The sequence below is a fragment of the Harmonia axyridis genome, chromosome 4, assembly GCF_914767665.1.
Source record: "Harmonia axyridis chromosome 4, icHarAxyr1.1, whole genome shotgun sequence".
Classification (NCBI taxonomy): Eukaryota; Metazoa; Arthropoda; class Insecta; order Coleoptera; family Coccinellidae; genus Harmonia; species Harmonia axyridis.
Genome location: NC_059504.1, coordinates 7,048,469 through 7,066,427, shown reverse-complemented (window position 1 = coordinate 7,066,427; position 17,959 = coordinate 7,048,469). Strand labels below are relative to the sequence as shown.

The 17,959-nt window shown below is 35.1% G+C and overlaps 1 protein-coding gene across 2 annotated transcripts in view; it reads right to left on the bottom strand.

Moving 5' to 3' along the window:
- Positions 1-17,660, bottom strand: part of LOC123678348 (protein Wnt-6) — a 46,788-nt gene extending 29,128 nt beyond the window's left edge. The window contains exon 1 of one of the 2 annotated variants that reach the window (XM_045615333.1): positions 17,489-17,660. In XM_045615333.1, the coding sequence (XP_045471289.1) occupies positions 17,489-17,493 (5 nt within the window). In that variant the 5' untranslated portion in view covers positions 17,494-17,660. Of the gene's footprint in view, positions 1-2,948; positions 3,090-17,488 lie in introns of those variants that run through there. The other variant, XM_045615332.1, reaches the window with a different exon arrangement.
- Between the last annotated feature and the right edge of the window lie 299 nt (positions 17,661-17,959).

Genomic DNA, 17,959 nt, shown 5'->3' with positions numbered 1-17,959 from the left:
AATTGTTGAAATTCACTACAAAAATAATGAAAAGGGCTGGTGCATCTGTAACGTCATATCGATTGCGCTATCGAGCAATGAATGATTATTTTTATGGCCGGAATTGAAAGATGTGGAAGTGTTTTTTCCAACAAGACGGCGCTACGTATCATACAAGCAACGGAACAATCGCAATTTTTTGCAAGAAATGGTTCCTGGCCGTGTTAAAAATTGCCACCATGATCTCGTGATTTACGAACGGACGAACAGAATTGAATTTGATAACGGATTCGTCATCAGTGAGTCAAACCTTATCGTTTGAGACTTCGGAGTAATAAACATAGATAGAGAAAGCATATGTCATTTCCAGTGAGCAAATTTCGTCCCCAACATGAACTATCAAATTTGACATGAAGCGCGCGGAAATGATCAGATCAGATCAGCGATACTATATTTCACTCAATTCGCGAGTTTCTCCACAAAGAACGCACTTCTTATGTCCCATAGTGAAACAACGTTTCATATTAACTCGAAATATATTGGAATAAATACCTAAATATATCAGAAATTCAGAAAACAAACTTCAAGCGCGCCAAACGACGTGAAACAACCTATGACACTAGGAGAGCTAAAATTGCCAAACTTTGGATTGCAGGAGGTAGATACAGAAACTAATAAATATTCTGCTTATTATAAATTCGACAATAAGAAGAAATATCGGATTCTAAATACTTAAATTTGCATATTTAATCGGGAATCATTCAAATGAATATATTTCATTCAATATAATATACATTCGTAACGATATAGTAAAATTGTGGATTTGAAAATATATCACAATCCGACAACATAATCTAACCATGTTGGGGACATGTAAAAATTGCGTATACTCCCTCTATCTATGTTTGAGACCATCCCTAGCTCTGAATTCGACATTAACAAACGCGACAAAATTATAAAAAGATCTGTTCACCGTTAAAAAAACAAAAAACCCCATAATATATCCAGTTAGATCTTCCGCTTTCAATCGAAATATTTTAGTGCTCATATAAATGAAGATTTACAATTTGAATCGTCCGGAGCTATTCCAGAACAATCTTTCATTAATCGAATATACAAAACAACGATAAAAATTCATACATACCTACCGATTTTTGTTGTTCAGTTCGAAATTATGTTGCATCAAGCTAATCGTCCATATCCCGTTGATTGGACAATTATAAATAAGTATGTCTGTTCTAATTAGACGATCACGACATATGTTACTGGAGAAGTACACCGATAATTATATATATACTTGAAGTGAAGACACACGGAAGTCAATTTATTTACAACTCTTAAGACCACATAGTGGTTACCAATGTCATTGTCTTAAGCTCCTAAGTGAGGTCCTTATCTTTTATCATCTGTTTATTCTTGCATACCATCTCTATTATCTACCCGTTAATCAAAACACCGAGAGGAGAAAAGTGAAGTTCATTTCACCTGTGCTCGAGCTTTTAACATGAAAACACCAATATAATACATTCTACTAAGAAAGTACCAGTAATCAAAAATCCAGCCGCAAATCATTTTGGAGCTACATCTTACAGTATCCCATTTTTGTCAGTTTATTTCAAGTGTGCTCCAAAATTTTAACAATGGATAAGGAAACAGAAAACAGAATATGACTTTTCATTAAGAATGGCAATTCGTATCTTAAAGTGCATTATATTTTTTATGATTTTACACAACGATTACGCAGCATAACAACTTTCTGACAAAAAACTCAACAAATCTTTAGGAACAATCACTGTATTCCCCTGATATGGCAGAAATTACGAATTCTAGGCAACTGCATTTAGTAAAAAGTAGACAGAAATAAAATTTCAACTGAATTCCTGAAAATGCTTTCGAAAAATGTTAGATTTTCATTGGCCTTATTATATCTATTATTTCCGAAAATATCTACTTTGAAGGTTATACAATAAATTTGGATGAATAATACATATTTCTCTATAAAATGCAAATAATTCCATACTTAATAAAGGTTATCCAATATAAATATCGAACTTTATCATACATTTATTAGTTGTTTTCTTGAATTATATAGTTTTGGATAATTTTGTTTTTCTTTTGATTAATAAGATTATCTTTTGAAATTGTTAACATTGAATTTTCAGGTGAATGGATACGAATATGTAGGACTGTGACAGGATGTGTTCCAAAGTGAATATTTTAGTGTAATAATTTGATATTCAAACATAATACGTTATGTTTTTCCTGGTCCTATTTTAATTCATTGATAACCTAAAAATTGTTTGCAATAGTTTTCAACTATATCATTATTTATTTCACTCTTTTTGATTGAAAATTGTCAATATAACAAAGTCAATATTTATTCGAAAAAAACCATTCTCTCTAGAAAAAACGCAAGAAATTTCTTTGAGTTTCATGAGATATGCTAAAAAAATTTTCAACTATAAGTCGTTTATAATTATAATTAAACTTCAATTAAAACTATCTATTAGTTGTTCAACAAATTCATTCTTCCATTCAATGCGGTAGGTTATATTTGATGAAATTGAAAAATCAAAGGTAAAACGCAATTAATACACTTATAAAGTGAATGTACAGATCAATCTATCAAACAATAACGTAGTGTTTCGATTGAGTTTGATCTAAATTTATGTTATAGATCCTTTCATTCAATTAAACTGTTGATTCTTTGAAAAGGACAGAAGTTTGAAGAGAAAAACTGATTCAAATCGAAAAATCGACCTAAACTGACAATGAAAAACCATAGAATATTTGAAAAATCGTTAAACCATCGAAGTTTGACATGCCGATTTCTTCTTCTTCAAATGACCACCTCATACAACCAACTAAAAACCGTTTTACATAATTTAGACACAGGGGAACCAAAAATCTAACCCAATTTCTTAAAAATTTCGAAATAAAAAGAGTATAAAGAGTAGGGTCGGACTCACCACCAGGACATCGAGATGGGGGTGACGAGCAGCAGGCATACGGACACGAGCACTACGTGCATGACAGAGCACTCACTCACTTAAGCGAGCCCCATGACTGGCCGTCGCGGATGCTGGCACCGTCGGTGGCAGAGCGGCATCGAGAAGTAAGCTGGTGCGACGGGTTCGGGTGGACCACGCTTGCGCGCCCAAGGTGGTTCACCAGGTGGATGGGGTTCCTGAAGGAGCAGGAATTGCGGATGGGACTTCGGGTGAGCTGTTGCCGCGAGGTTTTGGTGAAGGTGAACATTGCGAATTTTGATATTTAATCTTAGTGTGTTATTTGTTATTTTGCACTGTTCAAAAAATTGAGAAAAAAATTTAATTTGGTTGTTCGCCCCACGGACAGGCTTAGCCTCTGTGGAAATTTTGTTTTTTTGTAGATTGTATAATATTTCTACAAATAAATTTATTATCATTATTATTATTTTTGCAACATCAAATAACGAATAGGAGGCTAGACTTGGTGGGGTTGGAAGGATTTAGCTTTTGATATTAGGTACAACTTATTCTAATTTCCTCTTTTTCATAATGTGAATAACAGTTCTTTCGCTATACTCCAGATACTTCAATTATCTTATATTTTGAATAAAAATTATTTAAAATGTAAGACAGCGTTTCCCAACTTTGGGGCACATTCCCATGATTGGTAAGGTGCAAAACGGATTGATAATAAAAATATAAATATGAAGTGCTGAAGAGAGATTCAAAAAAAAAATGTTTATTGAAATTTTATTTGAAAATTACAAAGAAACATTTTAAGAGAAAACACCACCATCTGGCTGCTCAATTTGAAACGAAATTAGAGATATTTTTTCTGACTATGTAGATCACGAAAATGCTTGCAGTTTGGCGATTAGTACATTATTTCAGATATTATAGGTAAAAATCTGAAATTTCCAAAAAAAATGGATGAAATTCCCGAGGCTGCAACTTCTCCTGGACGTAAGCTATGCCCTTGAAACCTCACTATGTTTCAGATCAGAATTCTATGTTCAAAAACGTTTCTATTTGAGGGGTCTGTGACGAATAGTTCAGGAGATATACAGATTTTTAGGGGGAAATTCAAGTTTTTCCCATATTTCGAGTTCAAATTTCCTCAAAACTGTGAGCTCTACGAAAAATCGGCGAGTGGAGCCATAAGTGACGATCTCTGATAAGCCGAATTTCGATTTCACCTGAAAATTTTTTTGTCGAAAAATTTCCGTGAAATTTTCCATACCTAACCCTTTGAAAATTGAAAAAAAATGAAGGTTCCTTTATGTGACTATTGTACCATTTAATTTATTGATTCGACTATGTTTATCACGAAAATGCTTACAATTTGGCGATTAATACATTATTTCAGAAATTATAGGTAAAAATCTGAAATTTTCGAAAAAAAAATGAATGAAATTCCCAAAGCTGCAACTTCTCCTGGACGTAAGCTACGCCCTTGAAACCTCACTATTTTTCAGATCAGGAACCGATGTTCGAGAAACGTTTTCATTCGACGTGTCTGTGACGAATAATTTAGGAGGTGTAACGATTTTTGTATGGAAATTTTTTCCCAAATTTTTCGACAAAAAATTTTCGTAAAATTTTCCATACCTAACCCTTAAAAAATTGAAAAAAAAAATAAAAGTTCCTTCATTGGAATATTGCCCCATTTTATTGATTGATTCGACTATGTAGATCACGAAAATGCTTGCAATTTGGCGATTAGTACATTATTTCAGAAATAATAGGTAAAAATCTGAAATTTTCGAAAAAAAAATTTAAGAAATTCCCGGACTGCAACTCTTCCTGGAAGTAAGCTACGCCCTTTAAACCTCACTATGTTTCAGATCAGAACCCGATGTTTAAAAAACATCTTTATTTGAGGGGCTATGACGAATAATTTAGGAGATAAAAAAAAAATTTGGGATTAACCCAATATGAAGAAACAGAGATCGGAATGACTTAATTGGTATGTCCCTCATCACGGTTATATTCACCTTCGAGATTCGTTCTAGAGGACCACCTGAATTAGCAGCATCTGTCCCAACGTATGCGAGAATCCTCCCATTCATAAAGATTTTCAAAGCACTTCGCCTCATCCAAACAACAAAACTAACAAAGTAACAAAATAACAAATAAGGTTCTTAACATTTCAGCATTAAATGTATCCGCCTTATTATTGCACAGATTAAAGAAGAGATTTGAAAAGGCCCATAATAACAGACATTGACGGTCCTACCAACACAAAAGGATATCGGCTTACAGATTCTTTGTAGCAGTTTGTTACCAACTTACGAACAACACTTAACCTGAAGAGTTTCCAGATCATTCACTTATTTCTGATATTGGGGTATTTAGGCCTAACCCTAGGTAATAATATACAGAGGAAGTAGGACCTCTGCTTGGGATTTTTGTTGAAATGAATCCTTTTGCTTGTTTTGCCTACCATTCAAGTAACTAACTGCATTAGATGGAAATTTTATTTTTGTGAGAAAATATTACGTGTATAAAATTATTTTCATTCACAAAGGAGAATAAGGGATTCCTTGGATAATTCTAAAAAAAAAAATACATCAAACGTATTATTTTCGAGATACAGGGTGTTTCTTGTAGTCCTACTGTTTTGTGATGATTATACCAGTTTGTCGAATCTTTATTGATATTCGCTACAGATATACTCAATAATTATCAAAACTTTTAATCGATTTATTCATCACAGCTTACTTACAAGATCTTTATAATAATTTGGATTTTTCTGAGGAATACTATAGAATTGCTTGAAGTTTTCTTCTCGAAATCGGTTACAACAAAACTTCAATAAAACAAAAAGTATTGTACTGGCCAAAGTTTCTTTCTACATCTTACTAAACTACCAGTGGTCTGTTCTCAAGAAAAAAATCAGGCACTGTTCCAGAAATCAGAGTATGGCAAGTCAGCATCTCCCATTAAGTTTGTGATTTTATAAATAAGAGAAAATATCACCCTGTAGATTTGCTTTCAAAATTTAATGATTGAAACATAAATTATAATATATGTATTTGTCAAATTTAGGTTAATTATCTTGTGAAAAGAAGGTGCTATGAGAAACGCACTTAAAAAAACACTCTGTATCTTGAAAACAAACCATTTGTGGACCCATGGTTATGAGACTTTTTTTTCTAAAATGATCCGAGGAAGTTAACAAATAAAGGGTGTTTATTTAGACCTATAGAACTTTAAATTGCAATAAAACAACGATGGATTAATCGATTGACATGAATTTTATTTATCCGCAAGATAATCTTGTGGCATTACATTTTAAATATGATTTCTGGCATATGACCTCCACGGCTGGCTCGGATGTAGTCCAATCTGGACGTCCAATTTTCGATGACTTTTTCCAACATTTGTGGCCGTATATCGGCAATAACACGGCGAATGTTGTCTTCCAAATGGTCAAGGGTTTGTGGCTTATCCGCATAGACCAATGATTTTACATAGCCCCACAGAAAGAAGTCTAGCGGTGTTAAATCACAAGATCTTGGAGGCCAATTCACAGGTCCAAAACGTGAAATTAGACGGTCACCAAACGTGTCTTTGAATAAATCGATTGTGGCACGAGCTGTGTGACATGTTGCGCCGTCTTGTTGGAACCACAGCTCCTGGACATCATGGTTGTTCAATTCAGGAATGAAAAAGTTAGTAATCTCTATACCGATCACCATTGACTGTAACGTTCTGGCCATCATCGTTTTTGAAGAAGTACGGACCAATGATTCTAACAGCCCATAAAGCGCACCAAACAGTCAGTTTTTCTGGATGTAACGGTGTTTCGACATACACTTGAGGATTAGCTTCACTCCAAATGCGGCAGTTTTGTTTGTTGACGTAGCCATTCAACCAGAAGCGCGCTTCATCGCTAAACAAAATAAAATGGACGTGGTGCGCGATACGTATTCCGCACAGAACCATCATTTTCGAAATAAAATTGCACTATTTGCAAGCGTTGTTCAGGCGTGAGTCTATTCATGATGAATTGCCAAACCAAACTGAGGATAAATCACTTGACAGCTGTTAAATCGGTCGCCATCTTGAACAGTAATGCCAACTTAAAGTTATATAACTCGAAAAAAAACACCCGTTAGAAGAGACCAAAAAGTTTAATGCTAGATCAAAGAATTCTTTTACATTTCTTTAAACTTCACAAGTTGTCCACAAAAAAAAATTTTGGATTCAAAGAGCAGGCACTCCAAAATTCGAAAAACACAACCATAATGACGAAATCATACTTGTGATGCTCTGCTCGAGGAACGTGCGCTCAAAAACACCAAAGAAAATCAACAAATGCATAAAACATCGTATCATAAAGTCTTCATAATCAAAATCCCTCAAAGGTAGATCATGCGATAAGATAGAGTCTCACTCTAAGCAATACCCAATCCATCAGCAGATCATCGTCCTACTCAACACCGATACCTCGAAGGAGACGAAGAAGTGACAAATCAGCAAGTAATCTACCCCATGACATTCCCCCTTTAGCGGTGATCCATTCCATCTTCCTTTATCGGTAGCAAATCTCCTGGCCAGACAACCATCTCCTATAAAGTTCAAGAAAGAAGAACAATGGGTCACAGAGAGTTATAATGCCTGCGCTTCATTATCTCGCTATGCGTTCGATTAGCATAACCTTAGTTAGCATACGCTCTTGGGTGCAAGTACTGAACCCGTACACAGATCACAGAATAAACGCAGATGCAGATCTGTCCTGTCAATAGCCAGCACCATTAAATCGTTTGGCCGTTGTCAGCCAAGTCCGGTCAGATAGTACTCGAGATACACTATTATTTTAACCAGGAGATGGTCTGAATTAACCTTGACAGGAAAATAAAATAGCCGCGATGGTTTTTTTTTGCATTTTGGCTGCCTGCGACTGACAGCAAAATGCGACTGTCTGAAATAAGCAGAAAAGGCTCAAACAGAGGCACAAGTTAGACCATCGAGGAATTCGCAATCACTGAATGCTTGCTATGTCAACCCATCAGCAGGGTCGTATCTGGAAATTCAGTCCACGACGAAGGATATGAAATGGGGAATTGACCTCACAATTCTTATCTATTACAGTTCATTTTCTCATTCATTCCATTGAATATAAAGTTATCATCAAAAAGAATTAAAAATATTGAGATAAAAGAGTTTTTGATGTGTATTACTAGGGATTCATCAAGCCAAGTAGCTTGACATTTTAACCAACTACTTGACTTGAAAATCAAGCTCGTGAAAAATTACATACTTGAGCTTGCCTTGACTTGATTTCAGTTATTTATTGCTTCACTTGATATCGAACAACTTGATATTACTTGAGCTTGATATGCACGCGTCGCACGGCATTTATTTCTGCAATCTTGGACAAAATAAAAGGATGCCTCGAGCGAGGAGGTACTGAAGCATTCGCCAGTGTGACTTTATCAGTAGTTATCTCACATTTCTATGGAAGATTTTGGTAGTATCAGAAATATCTCTCCAAACTTGGGCAAACTGGCTAAAGATTTTCATCAACGCCAGCATGTTCCGCTTCTGTTGAAAGACAATTATCCAGAGCTGCTTTTACAGATACAAAAAACCGAAATAGGTTAGGCGACTAATCTAAAAGATGGCTCATGTGTCTCAGATCATGTATGGAAAATTATGAAATCAAACAAAGCCTGGAGGTTCCTCAATATTGAGAAACTTTATTTTCTTATTATTTTTCATTTTGATTAATAGTGATTCAATTTTTGTTTCTATTTCAAAAAAGTTGATATTCACGGTTCTTTCATACAATGAGTTAAATAAATAAAAGTGTCTTTAGAAAGGTTCCTTCTCATTTCATCATTTTTTCATTGATGTGACAAATAAAACTGCTAAAAATCAAGTAGCTTGACTTGACATCAAGTCAAGCTCAAACCAAGAAGCTTGAAAATTAAGCCAAACCATGAATCCCATAATATAGCATTATTAACTAAGGAAAGAGACATTCGATCTCATGAAGCTTGAAAACCGATTTCTTCCAATATAATCATCATCTAGTGTCATGAACAGTGACAACTGGTCTCTAAGAAATACCGGGTATTCCTAAATTGGAGATTCAAAGGAAAATGAGAGATTCACCATTATTTTAACCAGGAGATGGTCTGAAGAAACCTTGACAGCAAAAAAAAAATAGACTTGATGGTTTTTTTGCATTTTGGATGCCTGCTTCTGACAGCAAAATGTGACTGTCTGAAATAAGCAGATAAGGCTCAAATAAAGGCACAAGTTGGACCTTCGAGGAATTCGCTAGCTATGTCAAACCATCAGCAGGGTCTTATCTGGAAATTCAGTCACCTTGTAAGTCAGCTTCTGAGATGCTGAATCTAGCTAGGAGTGGTGGAAATTATGCAATAGACCAAAAAGACTATCATACTTTTACTATACGTCATAGCCTCGAAAAGTTTAAGCATATATATAAATATCGCTGAGCCAATCGCATTCGCCATTTAGTAATTAGAGAAATTGATAGCATTATGCATGTTCTACAGTTATAAATAAATCATTTGCACGACACATATATAATAAGGTATTTAATTCCCTCAAAAGCATGAGTCTTCAACTCCCTTGGGTAAAAAAGCATAGCCAACTCAATTCAAGTTATTTTATCATATTTATTAAATATTAGTATTCACATAAATATTTTTTCTACAGTTAATACTGAACAAAGATGATAGTGAATTAATTTCATTTTTTGGTGAATCAATATTTACTCCTTTCAACTAGCTGGAAGATGAAGATTAGTTTTCTTTTTCAGAATGTTTCCCCACAATAATTTTCTCAGCGATCACTTTCTTATTTGTCGATAAATTGCCAACATAACTCTCTGCAAGACTGCTAGATTTCCAGCCAACAAGGCATTTCATAAAACTAATATCAGCATCAGTATCAGCCAAGAAGTTGATGAGATAAATCTGTTAATCTATTCATCTATTTTGGTTGGTAATCTTCAAAAATTGTGTTTACTTACTGGCTGCGTTAATAAATTTGTTATTTCTATTACACATTTAAAATGTTTTGGTTCTGTTTTCTTCTTTTGTGCAGAACTATGTAGTTTTCACAAATTGCGACAAAATCAAACAGTTTCTTTAGAGGCCATCATAAACGCTCTATTCACATAATTGTTTGTGAAAGTCTTGAAATGGTTCCTCTTCTCGTCAAGAAAGAGTAGTAACACACTCTCGCTATGAATTCTATTCAATTGTTTCAGCAGACACCAGGGACAAAATTCTTTGAAGCACATTTCCTAAATTATCCAGAATTTTTGTGGAAAATAAATAAATCCTTCACAATTTTTGCAGCAGCATCTTAAATAAGTTCATCTTATCAGTTTCGTGAAATTTATTTGAAAAAACTAGGAATACAGCTTAGGAAATGATTATCGTTATTCACCAGTCATCATGGTCATCAAATTTAGTTTTGCATGAAAAAATACGAAATAAAAAAAAAAATTTTAAGAAATATTTGTTCACGAAACAATAATTCTGGTAGAATCAAAAACAATAAGTGTGAAATACTTATCCAAAACCCCTCACATCAAAATCGCCTGACATTCAAAATTCCTCCGTACGCCAATGACCTTTGAAGCCGTCCCTGCAATACCTTCCTCGATGGACGGTTCTCAAGAGTTCCATACGATCGAGAACGGCTTGGGAACGTACCCCAGTGGTGCTTCGCAACCGTCGAATCGTCGAAATAAGAAATTGGCCCACCTTTCTTTCTCACGCGGAAAATACCCAGACTGTAAATCATTACTTTGAAATTTTAGGAATGGCGAATTCCTCTCGCGAGGAACGTGGTCTCTATATTGCTCGCTATAGTGATCATCAAGATTAATCTCCGTTAACTTGGACTACTTACTAGAATTCTTCCGAAATATCCGACATTTCGATCATGTGATTCTACTACTTAATTAAATTACTGCCGATATATTATTTTTGAACGCTCTGCGAAGTGTATTATTTCGTCACAATGTCTTTAATTTTCGAATTTTAAGGTTATTCGAACAGTTCAAACTCATAGGATTTAAAAAAAAACTGCCAACAAAAAGATATAATTTGCATAGGATTTGCCGTGAAAAGTTTCGCCATGATCATAATATTATTAAAGTCAATCGAAACGTTCAAACGTAATCGCAGAAAATGTATAATTGAAAATCTAACCTAACCTAACCTATCCATATCTCCATTTCCATAAAAATTAGAATTAAATTAGCAAAAAGTAAGGGAATCGCTCAAATAAATATATTTCATTCGATATAATATACAGGGTGTGGCGTAATTAATGGATAATCCTGTACTGGCGAATAGGAGAGGTCATGGCCGATTAGAAAATGTAAAGTTATGGTCAGTAAAAATATCATAGTTTTCGACATATCGGACAAATTCATTTTTTTCTAAAAAGTGCACCAAATTCACTAATTTCAATGATATGATCACAAATCTTGGTATTTCTTTGGGCATTGTATTTTATTTTACTCTCAGATAGCTGTACTATGAGATGAACTAACAAATTCCTACTATCTTGCTTAATTTAGAAAAAAAAATGTTACCATATAAAAGGAAAAACAAGGAAATCAATTCTCTCTCTCACATTAATATTCCCATCACCATGTGAAAAAATGGTGCAAAGTAGTTTCGATTTATATCAATTATGAAAAAGCATGTGTAGAACAGAATGTATTCAATGATTTTCAGATACATAAACAATGCTTACACGTTTTTTGTACTCGCCATATCATTCTACTGCATGACAATGCAATATGCTGTTCATCAGGGAGCAGTAGGTACCCAACGAAAATGATTATTATCTAATTAATAACATTAATGTTCATCGATCAGTTGAGAGGCTGAAATTGTGTTGTATCATCTCCTTCGAACGAAGAAAAACTCAATTATAAACTTCACAATATGGCAGTTAGATGAAAAAAGAAGGAAGAGTAGTTTCTTCTAATAACATAGGGTTTTGTACTGTTTTGTTATAAAATTCAATTAAAAACAAATAATAAAAGTTCTCACAATATGTGTTTTGGAATCTGTTATTTTCAAAAGCAACATGTTTATTAGTAATAGTAGTAATAATCATAGATGGGGGAGCTTGCTCCACTTTGAGTATGCGAATTTTGTCCGCAACATGAACTATCAAATGTGACATGAAGCGCGCGAAAATGAACACATATCAGTGATACGATATTTCATTCAATTTGCGTGTTTCTCCACAAAGAACGCACTTCTTATGTCCCATAGTCCTCAAAATATATTGGATTGCCTAAAAATATCATAACACTTTCAAACCACATGAAGGTGCCATAAGCGTACAACATCGCTTTTTTTTTGTTTCACAAATTCGAGGCTTTATTTATACTATATACAGGGTGGCCATTTGAAAACGAAACAGACGAGATCACAGACGAAATAAAGTTTTTCGATAGAAATGCTCGGACAGGTCGATTTCTGTTTCGAGGGGGACAACTTAAGATGTAGGTTACGGACGCATAGCGCTTCAACCCTTGCTGCTACAACCCCCACCCCCAATTTTTGAATAGGGAAGATGGGGTGAGTGATACCTCAATTTGAAGGTATTTTTATACTGATTTCAGCACAGTAATTGTTTTTTCATTTTATGCATTAGTTCTCGAAATATTCATGCGTTAGTTAGTTAGGAAGGAAGCCACAGTCATGGTTGTTTTGAAGCTCAAAATGTCGATTTTTCACAAAACACTACAAGTGCCATGAAAACACCAATCATTTTCAAATACTTAGTTAAGAATATTTCGAGAACTAATGCATAAAATGAAAAAACAATTACTTTGCTGAAATCAGTATAAAAATACCTTTCAAATGAGGTATCACTCACCCCATCTTCCCTATTCAAAATTTGGGGGTGAGGGTTGTAGTAGCAAGGGTTGAAGCGCTATGCGTCCGTAACCTACATCTTAAGTTGTCCCCCTCGAAACAGAATTCGACCTGTCCGAGCATTTCTATCGAAAAACTTTATTTCGTCTGTAATCTCGTCTGTTTCGTTTTCAAATGGCCACCCTGTATATATTTGAAACGTTGTACTTTTATGATTCAATGTATTGTCCATCGCTGGCCACTATTTCCTCCCATCTTTTTTTCGGGCAGCGTTGAAAAAACTCGTCATCTTTTAAAGCGATCCACGAATCGATCCAATTTTTTTCTTCTTCATAAACTGGAAGTGCTGGTCAGCCAAGCCGCGTTCCATTGATCGAAACAAGTAATAGTCCGAGGGAGCAAAGTCTGGATAATACGGCGGGTGGGGTAGGTCTTCCCATTTCAACGTTTCCAAGAATGTATTGACCACTTTAGCAACTTGGGATACAGCATTGTCATGCTGTAAAATCATTTTATCACGTCTCCCGTTGTATTGCGGCCGTTTGTCTTCAAATACTTGGGTCGAACGCATTAATTGCGTTCGATAAACACAGCCTGTGATTGTTTCAGTCGGTTTTAACAACTCATAATAACTCGGCACTAGGCCGAGATGGCAGGGGGTAGCAGATGACATAAGTGTCCGGCATTGTATATATAACAAGTTTTCTTAAGTTATCCCGAAGAAAAAATACAAAAATTCAGCTTTATACATTAACGAATTCATACGCCTTCACTACCTGTTACCTACCAAAGTTAACACAACCAACTCTATAGTCGCTCATCGTATCTACCTGTGTAGGGGACATGCGCAGAAATACTTGCAGCTCTTATAAAATAACAAAGGTCTTGCCGTCGTGGGTCTTGCTCTACTAGTAAAATGTGAGATTTGCTCTGTGTGGACGTATTCAAATTCGATCAACGTATCGGCTGTCTTATACCCGATTCAAGGATATCGATACGAAATTGCGCTAGTATTCCTCTTGACATTCGTTTTCATGACTCAAGGCAAATATTTCAATGCCTTACCTCTCGCAACTATTCACGTGTACACGACTCCTTGCGTCTATACATGTGTCACTCAAATCGCAACAGACTGAAAAAAAAATGGCCGAGAAGACTGAGCACCGACAACTTGATGAGTTGAGTTAATGGAAGCACTGAAAGCAATCCACCATTGTGTCTGGATTCGCTTATAAATCAGTCTTTTTCAGTCAATCGTCCGTTAGGCAGATAGATTATCGTTGCCATCAGGAAGAGAAGCTGCCGTATGTAAATCCGATCTCTCAGTTTTCGTGTTCAGCTCTTCTGCGGAGATGGGAAATTTGTCAGGGGTAATTGATAAACACTCGGCATGGAAAACGTGAAAGATGGAGACGTCTCGGATTGGTTTATATCGTGGAAGAAACGGCAAAATGTTGTCATACGATCGTGGTTAGTGACAGATTCATAAAATTTTCATATAAAGGTGATTGAATTAATCCATAGATTAATAAACATAGATAGAAGGAGTATACGCAATGTTTTCGTGACCACAACATGCTTATTATTGGATTATGATATATTTTAAAATTCATAATTTTACTATATTATTACTTTGCTCCGCTGTTTTGCAATAGATGGCTGAAGTGGTAAGTGGTAGTCGGAATAAATAGATCGTAGATGTCATACAATAAGCTTAGGTATTTGTCAACATAAAGCCATCGAAATATTAATCGATTTGTGTCTGCATCATAAAGTTATTCTCGATTAAACATGTCAGTTTACGAGCCAAATTTTCGTTATTTGCAGGAGATTTTAATGTTTTGCTTTAATATGGAAAAATCTGCGGCTTAGGCTCATCGAATGCTCTCAAATACCGATGGTTAGACCACTATTAGTGAAAGAACGTACCGAAAGTGGTTTCAACGCTTCAAGAACGGTGATTTTGACGTCGAAGACCAGCATGGCGGTGAAAGACAGAAGGTTTTCGAAGATGCAGGATTGGAGACATTACTTGATGAAGACTCGTGTCAAACACAACAAGAATTGGCAGGAACATTGGGAGTGACGCAGCAAGCCATTTCAAAATGCCTGAAAGTCATGGGAAAGATTCAGAAACAAGGAATTTGGGTGCCGTATGAGTTGAAGCCGAGAAATGTTGAAGGGCGTTAGTTTGCTTGTGAACTGCTGCTTTCAAGGCAAAGACGGAAGGGTTTTCTGCATCGTATTGTGACCTGAGACGAAAAATGGGTTCATTACGATAATCCCAAGAGCAGAAAATCATAGGGATATCCCGGTCATGCTTCCACGTCGACGGCCAAAGCGAATATTCACGGTTCCAAGGACATGCTCAATATTTGGTGGGACCAGCTCTGCGTAGTGTATTATGAGTTGTTAAAACCGACTGAAACAATCAGAGGCGATCGTTATCGAACACAATCAATCCGTTTGAGCCGAGCATTGAAAGACAAACGGCCACAATACAACAAGCGACATGATAAACTAATTTTACAGCATGAAAATGCTCGACCACATGTTGCTGAAGTGGTCAAAACATACTTGGAAACGTTGAAATGGGAAGTCCTACCCCACCCGCCGTATACACCAGACGTTGCTCCCTCGGACTATCCATTGTTTCGATCAATGGCACACGGCCTGGCTGACCAGCACTTCCGGTGTTATGAAAAAGTAACAAATTGGGTCGATTCGTGGATAGCCTCAAAAGATGTCCAGTTTTTTCAACGCGGGATTGGTACGCTGCCCGAAAGATGGAAGAAAGTAGTGGCCAGCGATGGACAATACTTTGAATCATGAATATATAACCAGTTCTTAAAAATAAAGCCTCGAATTTCGGAAAAAACGGCGGAAGCAAAGTTGTACGTCTATGTATAATATTTCCATCCAAACTCAACTGCTTCGGTTCGAATATTTCTCAAAGAAGTATACTTTATAATTTACGTCTAAAAAATTCCCAACTGATTTTTCTTGCATTTTTCTCTACTTACATCATACATTAACTGACCATTAAGACTACGCATGAAATATGGCCGAAAAAATTTCATTGTTTTCTGTCACAATAAACAATCGGTCATTCGAAAAATACATACTCAACTCACTCGGAATTTTCACACACTTGGGCAATATCTAAAGGCACATATTTCATGGGTTTCCCATTGTGAAATAAGACGGGCTGTAATGTAGCACTTGAAATTGGCAGCTTTCAGTTATAATTGATGGCTGCTTCAGAGAAGTGCGTGCAAAATACTCCTTTTATTGTTTGGAACGGAATAAACAAGTCAATGATATTTAGAGACAGTTGTTGAGCTCAAAGTTATCGAAGAAGTTCACTGAATTTCGTTCTAGACTTCTAGACGAGCAGGTCTTAAATCTTTCGGTATTGAAATTTGATCCTTTTTCATTGTCAAAAGTTAAGTTACATCCTCAGAGTAATAAACATAGATAGAGGGAGCATATGTCATTTTCAGTAGGCAAATTTCGTCCCCAACATGAACTATTAAATTTGACAAGAAGCGCGCGGAAATAAAAACATATCAGTGATACGATATTTCACTCAATTCGCGAGTTTCTCCACAAAGAAGGCACTTTTTATGTCCGATAGTGAATCAACGTTTCATATCAACTCAAAAATATTGAAATGAATACCTAAATATATCAGAACTTCAGAAAACAAACTTCAAGCGCGCAAAACGACGTGAAACAACCGATGACACTAGGAGTGCAAAAGTTATCAAACCTTGGATTTCAGCAGGTAGATACAGATAATAATCAATATTCTGCTTATTATAAATTCGACAATTAGAAAAAATATCGGATTCCAAATATTCAAATTTGCATATTTAATCGGGAATCACTCAAACGAATATATTTCATTCAATATAATATACATTCATAACGATATAGTAAAATCGTGGATTTGAAAATATATCACAATCCGACAACGTATACTAACCATGTTGGGGGCATGTAAAAATTGCATACACTCCCTCTATCTAGGTTTATTACTCTATGGTGTTTTCAGATGTTTGTATGTGTCATATCGCTGTCTTTTATTTTTTCATAACTCAACTAAGATGCTTGAAGAAAACAAGACTGTCAGTTTCGTTATAAAATGAATCGGCAGAATTATCAATAAAATTCAATTACTTCTGGTATTATCTAGTTCGCGCATTCACCATTTGGTAACAAATACATTTCAATTTTGAAATGTTATAGTAAACAATTCAAAGGAAATTTATTGATAAAACACAAAATAAATATGCTTCATCTTGATTTTGTGTCGGCTTCAAGAAAGCTCACGAAATAATATATTTACACAATCATCATCACATTCTCAGAAATTAACTACAGTTATCGCCCCAAATTCTTTTCATTTGTCATGTCGAATGAAAATTATTATTTCCAATTTTAGCGAATATAAACGAGATCAAGCTTCAAAAATTTCCACCAGTGGCGAAGGGTATTAAACAAATTTTCATAAAGTGAATCCTAATTTCTGAGATGTTCGTTTGTTTTTGGATCGATAATTCTTTTCTTCAAATTAAAAAAGGAAATCCTATGAAAGCAACTAACGAAGTATGTACTCACCACATCAGAGAAAAATATAAGCTTTAATGATGTGATCCATTCTAGACACTAATATTTCATTTCATAAATTAGTAGGCTAGTGTCCATTATTCAAATTTTCCATATTTCTTTCGAGAATCGTGCTTGGTTTTAGACAGATAGATCTCCTTTTTTTCAATCGTATCGTTCGTAGAATCTCATTCTTGAAGACAATTCATCAAAATTTCAATCAGTACACTATTCGAAATGCAAATGACGTTTCTACAATTGCATCGAATTATGACAATCGATTCGGATCACAGAGAGTATTTTATTATCTATGTTAGTAAGGGTAAATTCATCAATTCATATCAATTGATGAAATGAAATACAGATAAAATGAAGATTGTTTTGTTAAAAAGCATACATTTTGTGGACAAATATAAATTAACAATTATTGATTTTGATTTTGTTGCAGTCGTCGAAAATATCTTATTTCATATGTGAGTGAAT